Source organism: Lathamus discolor, chromosome 6 (genome assembly GCF_037157495.1).
Source record: "Lathamus discolor isolate bLatDis1 chromosome 6, bLatDis1.hap1, whole genome shotgun sequence".
In the NCBI taxonomy this organism is placed as follows: domain Eukaryota; kingdom Metazoa; phylum Chordata; class Aves; order Psittaciformes; family Psittacidae; genus Lathamus; species Lathamus discolor.
In genome coordinates this window covers 73092749-73105592 of record NC_088889.1, presented here as the reverse complement: position 1 = coordinate 73105592, position 12844 = coordinate 73092749, and the positions used below count along the sequence as shown (strand labels likewise).

General features: G+C 38.9%; 1 protein-coding gene across 4 annotated transcripts in view; it reads left to right on the top strand.

Annotated features, from left to right (window-relative positions):
- The window catches only part of CRAMP1 (cramped chromatin regulator homolog 1), a 50130-nt gene that overhangs the window by 13001 nt on the left and 24285 nt on the right, over positions 1–12844 (top strand). For 3 of the 4 annotated variants that reach the window (XM_065683546.1, XM_065683547.1, XM_065683543.1), the window contains exons 3-7: positions 3816–4009; positions 5570–5723; positions 7821–7904; positions 9497–9545; positions 12032–12117. In XM_065683546.1, coding sequence (XP_065539618.1) covers positions 3816–4009; positions 5570–5723; positions 7821–7904; positions 9497–9545; positions 12032–12117 — 567 coding nt within the window. The remainder of the gene's footprint in view (positions 1–3815; positions 4010–5569; positions 5724–7820; positions 7905–9496; positions 9546–12031; positions 12118–12844) is intronic. The other variant, XM_065683545.1, reaches the window with a different exon arrangement.

Here is a 12844-nt window from a genome sequence, read left to right as displayed (position 1 = left end):
GGCATGACGTGCTGTGGTATGGATTACCCAGTTGGCGAGTTTGGGTCAGGTGTCCTGTGTCTGCTTCCTCCCAGCTTCTGCTCCTCCCTGGTGGAGCATGATCCTCAGAAAAGTCCTTGGTCGAAGTGAATATTACTTAGCAACAACTAAAAACATCGGTGCTGTCAGCGTTGTTCCCAGGCTGAAAGTCAAAAACACAGCACTGCACCAGCTACTAAGAAGGAGAAAAATGACTGCTACTGCTGAACCCAGGACACAGGGAAAGTTCAGGTTAGATATAAGGAAGAAGTTCTTCCCTGTGAGGGTGGTGAGGCACTGGAACAGGTTGCCAAAAGAAGTGGTAAATGCTCCATCCCTGGCAGTGTTCAAGGCCAGGTTGGACAGAGCCTTATGTGACATGGTCTAGTGTGAGGTGTCCTTGCCCATGGCAGGGTGGTTGGAATTAGGTGCCCTTAAAGTCATTTCTAACCCTAACTATTCTATGATTCAATGGGAGTATTGGGATTTACTCTGGGGATTCCAGCTTCTATGGATGTGGAATCTGTCACAGATAGGAACTGGCTGGCCTATAAGTGCTGCCAGTGGAAAGCTGAAAAGTAAACCCTAAGATGAGGTAGAGCCTGGAAGGAAGAACTTCTTGTGGCTGTAGCCATGATTAGACACTGATGCTGTCAGTGACACGATTATTTGATTCCATGCAGTGTTTGTCATCTTCATATCAGTTTTCTTTTAATTGCAGTCTTTAAATGCCTTTATATAAATTTTTGCAAGTGTTTGTGTTTTGCTTAGAAATACAAAGACAACAGCTTTTTCTACAGAAAACAGAGCTTGAGATGATGTCATGCTATTCACAGGTAGATGAAGTTCTAATAATGGGGCATACAGGTGGGTAGAGAAAATCGGATGAAAGGAATGAGTAAGTTTCTCTGAAACATTGGTGTTCTAAGCCATGACTTTGTTGGGGGTTATAGTTCATATAGTTCATGTACAGTTATAGCTGTAATTGTGTGGTGGATGTCCAGTCCAGTGGCTGGGTAGAATGGCAGTCTTGTCCTTGTCACATCTGCAGCATTCTCGTTATAGAAACGATTTTCCTTAGACCAAGCATTTGTGTAGATGGTTAGAGCAAGGCTCCTTCCTCTCCCATGGAGCTCTGCAGCAGTAATGGTCTAGCTGCCCTCTGCAGACCCTGTTGTTCTAATGCATTGCTAAAGTTTTAAATAGCCTATTGTTGGGAACTAATGATCATCCTCATCTGTCATTTGTGAGAGGATGAAGACTTGTTAGCTGTTCTGTGTGTTACAAGAATCCCATACAGTGAGATTGAAAGAATGAATTTATGGGATGTGATTTAATGATGTATGACTACTTTTTCTTCAACCTATTACCCTCAATTGGTTTATAATACTATGTTTTAGGGTATACTGCAATCTGCTACCTTACTGAGATCCAGTGAACTCTAGGGTGGATTGTGGTAACCCCATGAGAAACACTACCATGCTTAGTAGTAAGAAAGTTTATGTGAAGGACTGATAGAGCAAACTACTTAATTCCTGAAAGAATTAAATGGCATATAAGATCTCTGTGGAGGTGACAGTATATTGGAATTTTTAGATCTTCATCTACAGTACTCTAAGCAATTACCTGGATAGGACATCTTTTTCATTGGGAGCTTGCTGTACCAGGAGAACGTAGATTGAAGTCAAGCACTTGTGTGTTTGAATTCCCCTTTCTCAACCAAAGACTTTAAATATTAATATTTGTATTTCTGTATCATGCATGCTGTGATATTCCAGTCCCACACTTGCCGAGCAAAGAAGCAATTCTGTGTCTTTAAAGTTGTTGGGTTTCTCCTCAGCCATTTGTTGAAGTGCTCAGGGTTTGTGATGGTTTCCTTTTTATTTTAAGGATTTTTTTTTTACCTTCACAGTAATTGAAAGTTAAGCATTTTAATTCTGGCACTGTATCAGTGGCTGATGAAAGCTTTAGGAAATAGAGAAGGTGTTTGAGAAGTTGGTTTTCTCCAAGATGTCCAATTCTTTCTCATGTTTTGCCTCACATGCATCCCTGTAGTGACAGTCATTTTCTTCAAAAGGATCGAATAGTCATTTCATAGAAACAAAAGAAACATTAACCTTAAAATTGTTGCAATATCATATTTGTTGTCGAGTGAATATTTATTGTGTGCAGGAAAAAAATTTCTTCACACACATCTTATTGGATTCCAGGCTTGACTTCAAATGTTCTTCACTTGAAGAAGCAGATTTTTAGGATTAGGAGAAATATGATTTTCTCACCCAATGGAATTACTTTCAAATTGCAACTGAATAGTTACAGTTCAGATTTACATACAAGTCTTTCAAATCTCTAAAGCATAGTAAGCCTGTAGCAGTTGATTCTTCTGATATTCTTTGTTTAAATAATATTAGGATTATCAAACTTGGATATTCTGGGTCTTGAATGAGGTCTGTATGTATGTATAGATACAAAACCACTGACTGTGTCAGGTAAACAAGCTGCTTTACAGAACTTGAAAGATTTTAAAAGATAACAACATTTTAAGCCTAAATATGATGGAACTGTGACAGTGTGTAAAAATGGGAAACTAGTTGGGACCACTGTATTGTGCAAAATGGATTTATAAGCAAATAATTGGCTGGCCTGAGTTTATGTTTTGTTTTTTAAAGGTCTGTAACTGGAATTAACATTCTGATAATCTCTTGCAGTGTCAGCCAAGCATGATGCTTGGTTTCATTTCTGTTGTCAGTAGATCACAGGTTTAAGGTTAGTTTCTAATGTTTTTGCTGATCAAAATGTCTTTGAAAGACTCATAGTTTCACAGGTAATTAAACACAAAAAGTTACAAAGGATTATTCTTCTGAATCAAGGTGAGAGAATGGAATCTTCCAGCAGTAGGTTTAGCTCTCACCTTCCTGCATTTTCTCCATCCCATTTTCTTCCATCTGCCCTGCTTGCATAAACAGCAGATTCTCTTGGTTCTGTCAGACTTTATCCTCATTCCAGGTTTTCTGATCTTTGGGATTTGGTTTGTTTCTGATCTCTGTTCCTTGGTGTGCTGATAACTGACAAAGATATAATCAAGGTGACACTTCTGTGCCTTTTTTCAAAAGTGCCACAACGATTTGGGGAAAAAGGGGTTGAGAGTTTGGAGAAGCTCAAGGGAAGGAGAAGTAGGTGGGGACAGCTCAAGGTATCCCTTTCTCTGGGATACCTTTAGCCATCCTAGATCAGCTCAGTGTCTGAGGTGGTGCTCTTCACACTGAGGATCAGGCTCTTGAGATAGCTGATCCATTGTCATGTGATGAACTTCACTGGACATGTTTCCGTCGTTTAGTTACCAGGGTTACTTTGGAGGCAGTAGGATCAAGACCAAAGACAAGGATGTGAACCTCCATCCATTTTCTCCTGGTCATTAGTTTGCTTTATTGCCACATGCATGTTCAGCATCACTCAGAAGTTCTCCTCAGCTGCAGACTTTTAGCACACCAGTGTATAAGCATCAAAGTATATGTTGTCTTTTAGAGGTTGCTTTGGGGTATTCCTGCTTATCTGTCTTATATCTGCTGTTGAAACCTTCCCCTTGTTTTTCACTCTTTGAGATTTTATTTCTTTAACATAAATCTTGTTATATAAAAATTGTATTTCAGGTGAAATATCTTGAAATCAAACCTGGTACAGAAGGGAGTCATGAAGAAGGAGGAAATTCTGAGTTCCTTAAAATTCCGAGTTCCTCACTTACCTCTACCCACGAGCCATCCTCTTTGATATTCATTCTGGTCATGCTTTTTTTGCAGCAGCAGATAATGGAGGGACTGCATCTGGTGGTACATCAGGAATTCCTCCCAGCAATCCTGCTGGGAATTCCAAGTCAACAGCAAGGAACCTGGGCTCCTCAGCTGGAGAGAAGGAGGAAGGAAAGAAGGTCAGGAGGCAGTGGGAATCGTGGAGCACAGAGGACAAAAATACTTTCTTCGAGGGACTATATGAGGTACAATAACACACTTAGATGGCTTCGTGTAGTATCTGAGTATTCCTAGAGAAGGTTGATGCATTTGAGATTTTCATGATGAAATCACACTTTTCTGTACAACTGGCTATAAACCAGGTGACGATAAAAGCTCTTTTTGTGAAATATTTGTGTTTTATTCATAAATGTTTATAATAATTCCAGTTATTTTTCAGATACATTTCAGAAACAGCTCTGTTTCAAATGAGGAATAAATACATAGCGTAGTGTCCCCATCCCAACTTTCAAAAGCAACACATTTATTCTGTAGTATTCTCAAACAAGAAAATATGTTCTTTTCTGGTAAAAACGGTCAGCACTGTGCTTGGGCTTTGGTCAGAGAAGGGTTTGAACCAGTTCAGTAGTAAGTCTGAGAAACAAGGAGAAGTTAAATCATCTTTTATTTCATATGACATGTACGATGTATTCCTGGTTTAGGATTATTTTAAGAGCACTTCTGTTATGAAAATACGTACTAAAGGGGAAAACAAAAGCAGTGCTGGTGAGGGTTTTTCTGCACGTGTGGATCTTCTTACATTTTTTAGTGGTAGGCATGATTTACACATGTGTTGTGTGGAAAAAGTGAACACTTTTAAACCACTGTTTTCTCTCTTTACCTCCTCTGACTTGTAGTGATGTTCCTGGTAATCATGTAATTTTTAAATCACTTCATCACTCAAAACTTACGACTTTTTTCCCTAACGTGGATTTGGGACTCCATCCCAAAATTTGGTCCCCCATTCCCAATAATTTTGTGTTACTACCTTTTAAAAGAGGTTCTCACACTTTGTGTTTGAATCAGTTCCAACCGCTTTTGAATACGAAGAAATTTTGCGATAGCAGGAGGACAGTGATGCTATATATAAAATAAAATTTTCCTCTTTCGAACTCCAGTGATTTTACAGGAATTAATTAATTTAGAGGGACACTTGAGTGTGTTGGTTTTACCCTGAGAATAAATTTTGGACTGACCTACAGTGTAAAATTGTGTTTTCTGATAGAAATTTTTATTGGAAAAAAAAAAAAAAAAGAAGACTATTTTCCTGCATTATTTGAAACTCAGATTTTACATTTCTAATGACTGGAACATGAAATTTACTGTAAATTAAAGTTAAGCTGTTATATATTACAGGCTTTTCATTCACCCTAGTTAGAAATGGAGGAAGGAGGGAAAGTGCAGAGGAAAGTAAAGAAATCTGAGGGAGAGAGTTGGGATTTTCAGTCCTGCTGCTCAGCACATTTCTGAGTGAAGTTGTTTGGGTTGTTTGTTTTTTTTAAAGTTTGCTAGCAACTTACAGTTTTTATTTTGAAACAGTGCAAAAAATTGGAAAATAATTAATTTGGCATCTGAAATGCACTTTATATAAAATAAAGGATATCACTGTCATTCTTTTGCTGTTGAGTTTTGATACCCAAGATTTTGTTGATGACCTTGAAAATCTGATTTCCCAAGAAGAACCCCTGAAGTCATTGTTTTTATTGTCTTATGGCAAGACACAAGTTTGGTTTTGAGTATTTGTATTTGTTTTATTTATTATTTAGCATGGGAAGGACTTTGAGGCTATCCAGAACAACATTGCTCTGAAATACAAGAAGAAGGGCAAACCTGCAAGCATGGTGAAGAATAAGGAACAGGTCCGCCACTTCTACTACCGCACCTGGCACAAGATCTCCAAGTACATTGACTTTGATAATGGTGAGTATGCAATGACATGGGCTTAGCGTAGAGCTCACAGCCTCATGAGGGTTAAGTCCTGCTTTTCAGTGCCATCATGGAGAGCAGGAATGCTGGAGATCAGAAAATGAGTACTGAATAGGATGTCTGTGAACATGTTGTGTTCATGTTGTTCTCGTCAGTGTGGCCATACTTCATGGGCTTTGGAAAATGCTTTGCAAAAACTGGTATTTGTATCGCTGCTTTTATATGAATACACCACAGCACAATAAACACTGATCCTACCATTAATACTGGGGACAAGCCAGGTTCAAGGGAATACAGGGTTTTTTCCCCCTCAGGAACCCACTTTTGAGGACAGCTGCCTAAATGTTAGTCAGGCATGACTTCATTGAGCAAATTGACTTCAGCCCTACTTTGCACTTCTAGAGGGACAGTAGAAGTTAAAAAAAATAAAAATGTCTGATACAAGTGTAATTGTTGAAATATTTGCTCACACTTTAAATAAGCCTTAAGTTCTATGATTGGTTCAGTAATTTAGGATTCCCACTGCCATATTCCCCTCTTGTGTTCTTCCCCAGGAAAACAAAATTTGGAAGTCATAAGTACTGCTAATGGTGTTTTGTAACAATAATACTAATGTATGATCACTGATAATGGATTTTTATCAAATTTGTCCTATTCAATAATGGGCAGTGAGAAGTCAAGTCAGTTTGTGGGTAGCCTCATCTGAATAATGGGTTAAAGACGTGTATTTCAGAGTGAACAGATTTTACTGAGATCCAGTTCTTTTGATTTTTAAGGTACGAAGAATGTCAGTTTTCTTGTTAGCTTGTTGACCAAGTAAAGATCTCCAGGGCTTTCCTATACTTCAGATGCTGTATTCCAAGTTGCATAAATCATGGCAGTTTCATGGTGGTTGAATTTTCTGATCTTGATACAACTCTCTAACATCAGCCAAAGTTGGGGTAATAAATTCATCTATGTGATTTGTGGCCAGAGCCTCTCCAGTTAAAAAGAACTCATTAATGAGAGATAGAGATGGCTTGAAAAAAGCTGAAGGAGCGGAAAGATAGTGTATGATATAGTCTCTTTAATGAAATGGTTTTGTCTGTTCCTGAGATACAGGTGGACTGGGATCTAAAGGAGGACTTACACACGTAAAACACCTGTCAGAACGTGAATTTTGGAGGTCTTATTTAAAGCAAGGCAGTATTGTAAGATGAAAGAATCCATTAGCATTTTGTTTAAAAACAGATGTTACAGCAAACACAGTATGGAAGAACTTAAAAAAAAAAAGAGAATGTCATGAGGAAACTTAATCTGTTTTCTGGATAATGTGAAGTTCTATATCTATACCTGTAAGGTCAAGAACTTGGTTAACCTTAGTATTAGTAGTAATATGTGTACCTGGATTTTGAGATTAAATGAGTCTGCAAGTCAGAGAACTGAGTTCTCGATGAACAGATAAGAATGACTATTCTAACCTAACTAACTAACTAATTTGGTTTTGTAAACCACAAGACTGTCTTTCCGCACTGTTGTAGACATTTAGATCTGTTAGCAATAATAATGTCCACATCATCTGTGTTGGTGAGAAAGGAGGAAAAAATCCTGGAAGGTTTTTGGAAGTCATTAAATCTCTACAGTGAACTCATGCACAGAAACATTTTTTGTTTTCTGGAAAATTCACACCTGCTTCTTAATTTTCATAGAAGAAAGAATTCTGTATGCATTTTTGTGGGGGCATCTGGGCATCTCCCTTAAAAATCATAAACAGTTAAGTGATGCCAGAGTTAGCTTTATTATAAATTAGCTTTATCTTGCAGATTGAATTGTTGCATATTTGTTTAAATCCTAGAGAAGCAGCTTTTTTTTTTTTTCCTGTAATCTAAAAGATGTTGCATTTCCCAGATATTTAAGTCACCGAAAGGAAATTGGTGAACTTGTCTCATTATGGTGTTTCTTGAAACAGAACTCAGTCTGATCTTGTATAAGATGTTTGTCTCATTGAAAATACAAATAATCTCATGTTCAGTGTTGAAATGGGTATCTGCAGTGTAGCTGTGTATGGGTATCTGCAGTCTGCATCTCACTTCCACCTTTTCTGCTTTCCAGTGTTTTCTCAAGGGCTGAAAAAATCCTCTTTGGAGCTTTATGGCTTAATCTGCTATGGGGAACTGAGGAAAAAGATTGGGGGATGTGAGTATGAATGACTTAAAATTGTTATTACATGGTAGAATCGGAAGTGACTACCCTTGAAGCTGACAGTGTCTAATACAGTTTCACTTTTGAGTTACTCAGAGTTTGCGGTCATTGTATTCTATTGCTGTGATTTGTTGTATCTTTTCATTAAATGTATTTGTATTTTTAAAGACCTTTTTAGTGTGTTGAATTAGTCTCCGTTTTCTTTAAAAGATTTCTTTAGCTTTGCTATCTGTGGGATACACTGCATGTAATACCCGCAGATGACAGGTAAAAATGTGTGCAGCTCAGGTTCTCTCTGTTTTAGTGTTGAAAACAAAGCAATTAGATGTGTAAATGATCTCAGAACTTGGTGGCAGATAAAAAAGCAAATCAAATGTTAGAAATCACTGGAAAAGGATTTACAGAAGCACATGATGTACAGAAAGCAAATGAAATATTAGAAAATAGTAGGCGAAAAGGAAAGAATGGAAGACATCTTTTATCATAGAATCATAGAATGTTTTGGATTGAAAGGGACCCTAAAGCTCATCCAGTTCCAACCCCCTGCCATGGGCAGGGACACCTTCCACTAGACCAGGTTGCTCCAAGCCCCATCCAACCTGGCCTTGAACACTGCATGAATGGGGCAGCCACAGCTTCTCTGGGCACCCTGTGCCAGGGCTTCACCACCCTCACAGGGAAGTGCTTCTGCCTAAGATCTCAACTCAATCTCCTCTCTGTTAGATTAAAGCCATTCCCCGTTGTCCTGTCTCTCCAGCCCCTTGTCCAAAGCCCCTCTCCAGGTTTCTTGTAGCACCTTTAGGTGCTGAAAGGTGCTCTAAGGTCTCTGCTTAAGGAGCGTCCTCTTCAGGCTGAACAAGCCCAGCTCTCTCAGCCTTTCTCCAGAGCAGAGATGCAGTTGGTGAAAGTGGTTTGTTCCCCTCTCCCACCTCTCCTCTTCCCCCTTCCTCTTGTGATATTCATCTAATTCCATCTTCCCAGAAACTGATATAACCTACATAGAGCTGCCAAGACACACAAATGTATCGTGAATACTTTCAGCATTGCTAGAGGGAGGTTAATTGTTTGGTAAGCAGATTTGGGCCTGACTATAATAGAAACTATAAATCAAGTTCCCATTATGTCCATTTAAAAATGTAAAAGTGTAAAAGAATTGCACTTGTTTTCTATTGTTTTTATTCACTTTATCACATTCAACACTGAGGGCTCAATGCTCTTTCAGTACACTGTGCTGCCTTAGCAACAGTGATTGAGCAGGAAGATGAGGAAGCTTCTCTTCTTAATATTGCAGTGTCAGATTAATGCCCAGCAACCCAAGATGACTATATTATGTAATATGCTGTATTAATGCCCAGCACCCAAGCTAGGGTTATTTAATCCATGAGTAAAATGCAGTTTTTCTGGCAAGGATCATGTAAAGCTTGCACATTATGAAAATAGAAACTTTTCAGCATGTGTGTGTAATAGCGTATTTATGCACATTAATCCTATGTGAGCATAAAATGTAATAGCTTGAAAACTGATCTGAGCACTAAAAAGGCCATGACTGTATCACTTCAAATCCTAATTCACTCTGTTGTCTCAAGGTATGGATGACAAGAATGCAGTAAAACTCAATGAGCTCATTCAAGCTGGGTAAGTAAGAACTTATTCCTGAAACTCTTAAAACCAGGTTGTTCAGCAGCTTGACTGTTGAGTTGGTCATCCAGGGTCTAGGAGGCATTTCTTACTTTAGAGCTGCAGTTTGACCTTTTCCATTCTTTGTTTGTTTTGTATGCTGTTTTTTCTCTCTTTCCCATGTGAATACTCTTCCCTATGAGTATTCTCTTCAACAAAAGTTATGGGATTGTGGGGTTCAGTCTTGGCAGTTTACTTTGGGAATATGGAAGGGGCTAGAAGCTGCTGTACTATCATAACTTGTGTGAAATCTCTTTGAAAGGATACTATTTGAAGTGGTGTGACCATTAGTCAGGCATCACTCAGCAGGCATTGGTTTGTCCTAAGCGTGTCTTGTAAAGCAATTTGAAAATAGTTCTATTTTCTGTCTTCTGCAGACCCTTTTTTACTTTTAGCATTTGTGCTTTCATGCTGTTTCATTGTAGCAGATACATTATTGGTGAAGCGAAGTTTATTGTCAACAGGAGAAGGAGTTTGCCCACTCAGCAGTTGCTGATGTTTTGCCTTTACCTTATATAAAATGGAGAGTTGCGATTGCGCCTTTCTGTTGTTCAGAAACTGAGTTTCCAAATGAGTTCCATACAGTTTATTAACCTTTCCTCTCCTGGGGGATGCACTTGCGCAGTGTGCTGCTATGGTGCAGAGCTTGGGTATAATTATTTATGAAATCACTTGTTTGTTTTCCTGTTAGTTTTGAATTAGAAGAGAAATTGCCATTTGGCTTGGGTTTTGTACATTAAAGACAATCTTAGCAGTAAGTCTTTCCATATAAAGAAATTATTCTTAAAGCAAATTACCTCTTTAACTTGGAGTTACCATTTAAAATGGGCTCAGGATGACCCTTTTTACCCTGTGTCCTGAGCATCTCTGGAGTTCATGTATGAGCAGTCATTGTTCTCTGTGTTGTACTGGAGAGCCTTTCTAATACTGTGTCATCCAAATAGATTAAACCATAATTAATGAGGCTGATGACTTTTAGCTAGCTGGAGCATCAGTCTAGCCCTTGGCATGATTAAGGCCTTACTTCTAATTAATTGTTAATGAGGACCAATGAATTCTATGAAGTCTGTGTGTTTATTCTAAAGCCAGTCTTGTAACAAATCGTTTTGAAAGCAGTTGTCTTTGCATATGAAAATATTAATGCTCATCTTCTAACCAAGAATGACAGTGTACGTAATATTAACATTCTTGGGCAGTTCGAAACTCTTGCAGAAGCTTTTTGTCTTCCAGGTGGGAGACACATTTCTGCTTCCCTTTTTCTCCTGCATCTTTACCCCATTTGGTGGGTAAACCTTGTCAGTCCAAGAGGAGCAAACTCTGCAGGGAGGCAGTTTACATCTTTGTTAGCATCTGGATGTCTGCACCTTCTGAATTAATCCCCTAGCACAAGGAGGGCAGCCTCACATCTCATACAAGCAAACATATCACATATATCCCACTAGGTTGAACTTTCCACTTTGTTCAGGGATGTTACAGTTCTGTGATTCCCCCTCTCTGTAAGCAGCTCTTTTTCCAGTACCTAGCACATTTTTCAAGTGTGGTCATCTCAGACTTAGGTCTGGGTTCACTTCTGCTGCCCTTTTGTGAATTTTCCTGTTAGCAGTGTAGACAGGTGCTCTTTCTTCCTGATGTTGTCTTCCTTACAGCATAGGAAAAAAGTAAGATCCTGCTGTAGGAATATCTCCCATAATTTCTTTCATTTCACTTGCAAGAACTTGTGTTCAATCCTGTTGATTCTATGTTGATCTTACTGCTTGAAGTATTAGGTAGTAAATACAGCCATCAGTGACTTTGGTCTCAATGTCTGCCTTCTAAGCCTCTAGGAAGAAGACAGGGTTGAGTGAGTGAAGAAATCAGATAGTTCCACTGTGCAAATCCAAAACATGTCCTCTTGCTTTTAAGGGTCTTTTATAGCTAATTATGTGGTATTGAAGCTAAAAGCTAGTGAAATCGTACTGTAGAAGTTACTTCGTTCAGATTCCAGCACAAGCTCTTAGACCTAATTTTTGCCATGTATGTGGTGTTAGTACTCCAGTGGAAAACGCGTCAGAAACTTCAGACTTTTTCTTTCCATAATAAAGAGTCTGGAGTATAAAGAGAAGACTAAAGCAAACTCACTTGTCTTTTAGGAGGAAGCTGTCTCTAAGGGTACTGTTGAACTGAAGTAACATAATTCTTCTGGACTGCTTTTTAAATAGCAGGCCTGAGCAGGCAGCTCTGTGTTTCTTGAAGGTTTGGAAGAGGAGGGTCACAAGAGTAGCATTTCTAGAATTAAAAGGAAGGTGATAGAAAAGATTGAATGCTCTTGTGAATCTGCACTGCAAACCCTTCCATTTGGTTATTCATGTAGCTGCTATCATATTTGGCTCTGTGTCCCTGTCATGTTTATATTCACAAACTTTCATTAACAGTGCTTGTAAGTACTTCTCTTTCAATATATTCAGGGCTACGACTGTTCGTTACAAAGGCAGAAACCTTCGTATCAAAGCTCCAATGTGCAGGGCTTTGAAGAAACTCTGTGATCCAGATGGTGAGTAAGAGATGCTGGGACATGTAATGGTTTTAACAGATGAGCAGAAGAAAATGAAAGAGTAGGACTGTTCCGATGTGTCTGGCACTGGCAGGGAGGATTTGAGCTATTTCCCATTTGTGTAAGGGATATGTCCCTCTTGTCCTACTTAGCCTGTTCGCTTGTATAATCCCAATAACTTTAGGACCCACCCAGCTCTTAGTGTTGGAGTATGTCACTAGCTAAACTGAAAAGGAAGTAGTTACACCAGATGAAATTGCTACTGGTCTACCAGTTGTGCTTTTGCTATATGTAGTTTAGTCCCCTGTGCCCGTGAATAAGCATTAGTATGTTTTTTATCATTGAGCATTTTTGACTTTTTTTGTTTTACCTTCTCCAGTTCAACTGTATGTGATTTTTTTTTTAGATTATTTTTTCTTTCCTTCCCCCCAGTAGGCAGAATCAGTGCAGTTTTAAAGTCTGAAATAGTGTACTTGTTCAAAGTTTCCAGTCACCTGATTTTCACACTGCTGGTTCAACTGGAAGCTCCAGTACCAGTGTATTGCAGTGGTACTGGAGTCTCCTGCAGTGTCCAGGGAAAAAGAAAATCATACTGGAACAGGGGGCAGTCTAGGGAAGCAGGCTCCACTGGTGGATCTGAGCTGCCTTGGTTGTCTGGAGGTGATGCTGATGTCTGTGACACTTTTTTTAATATGTAACTGAGTGTAGTGTTCTGAGTGTGTTGTCT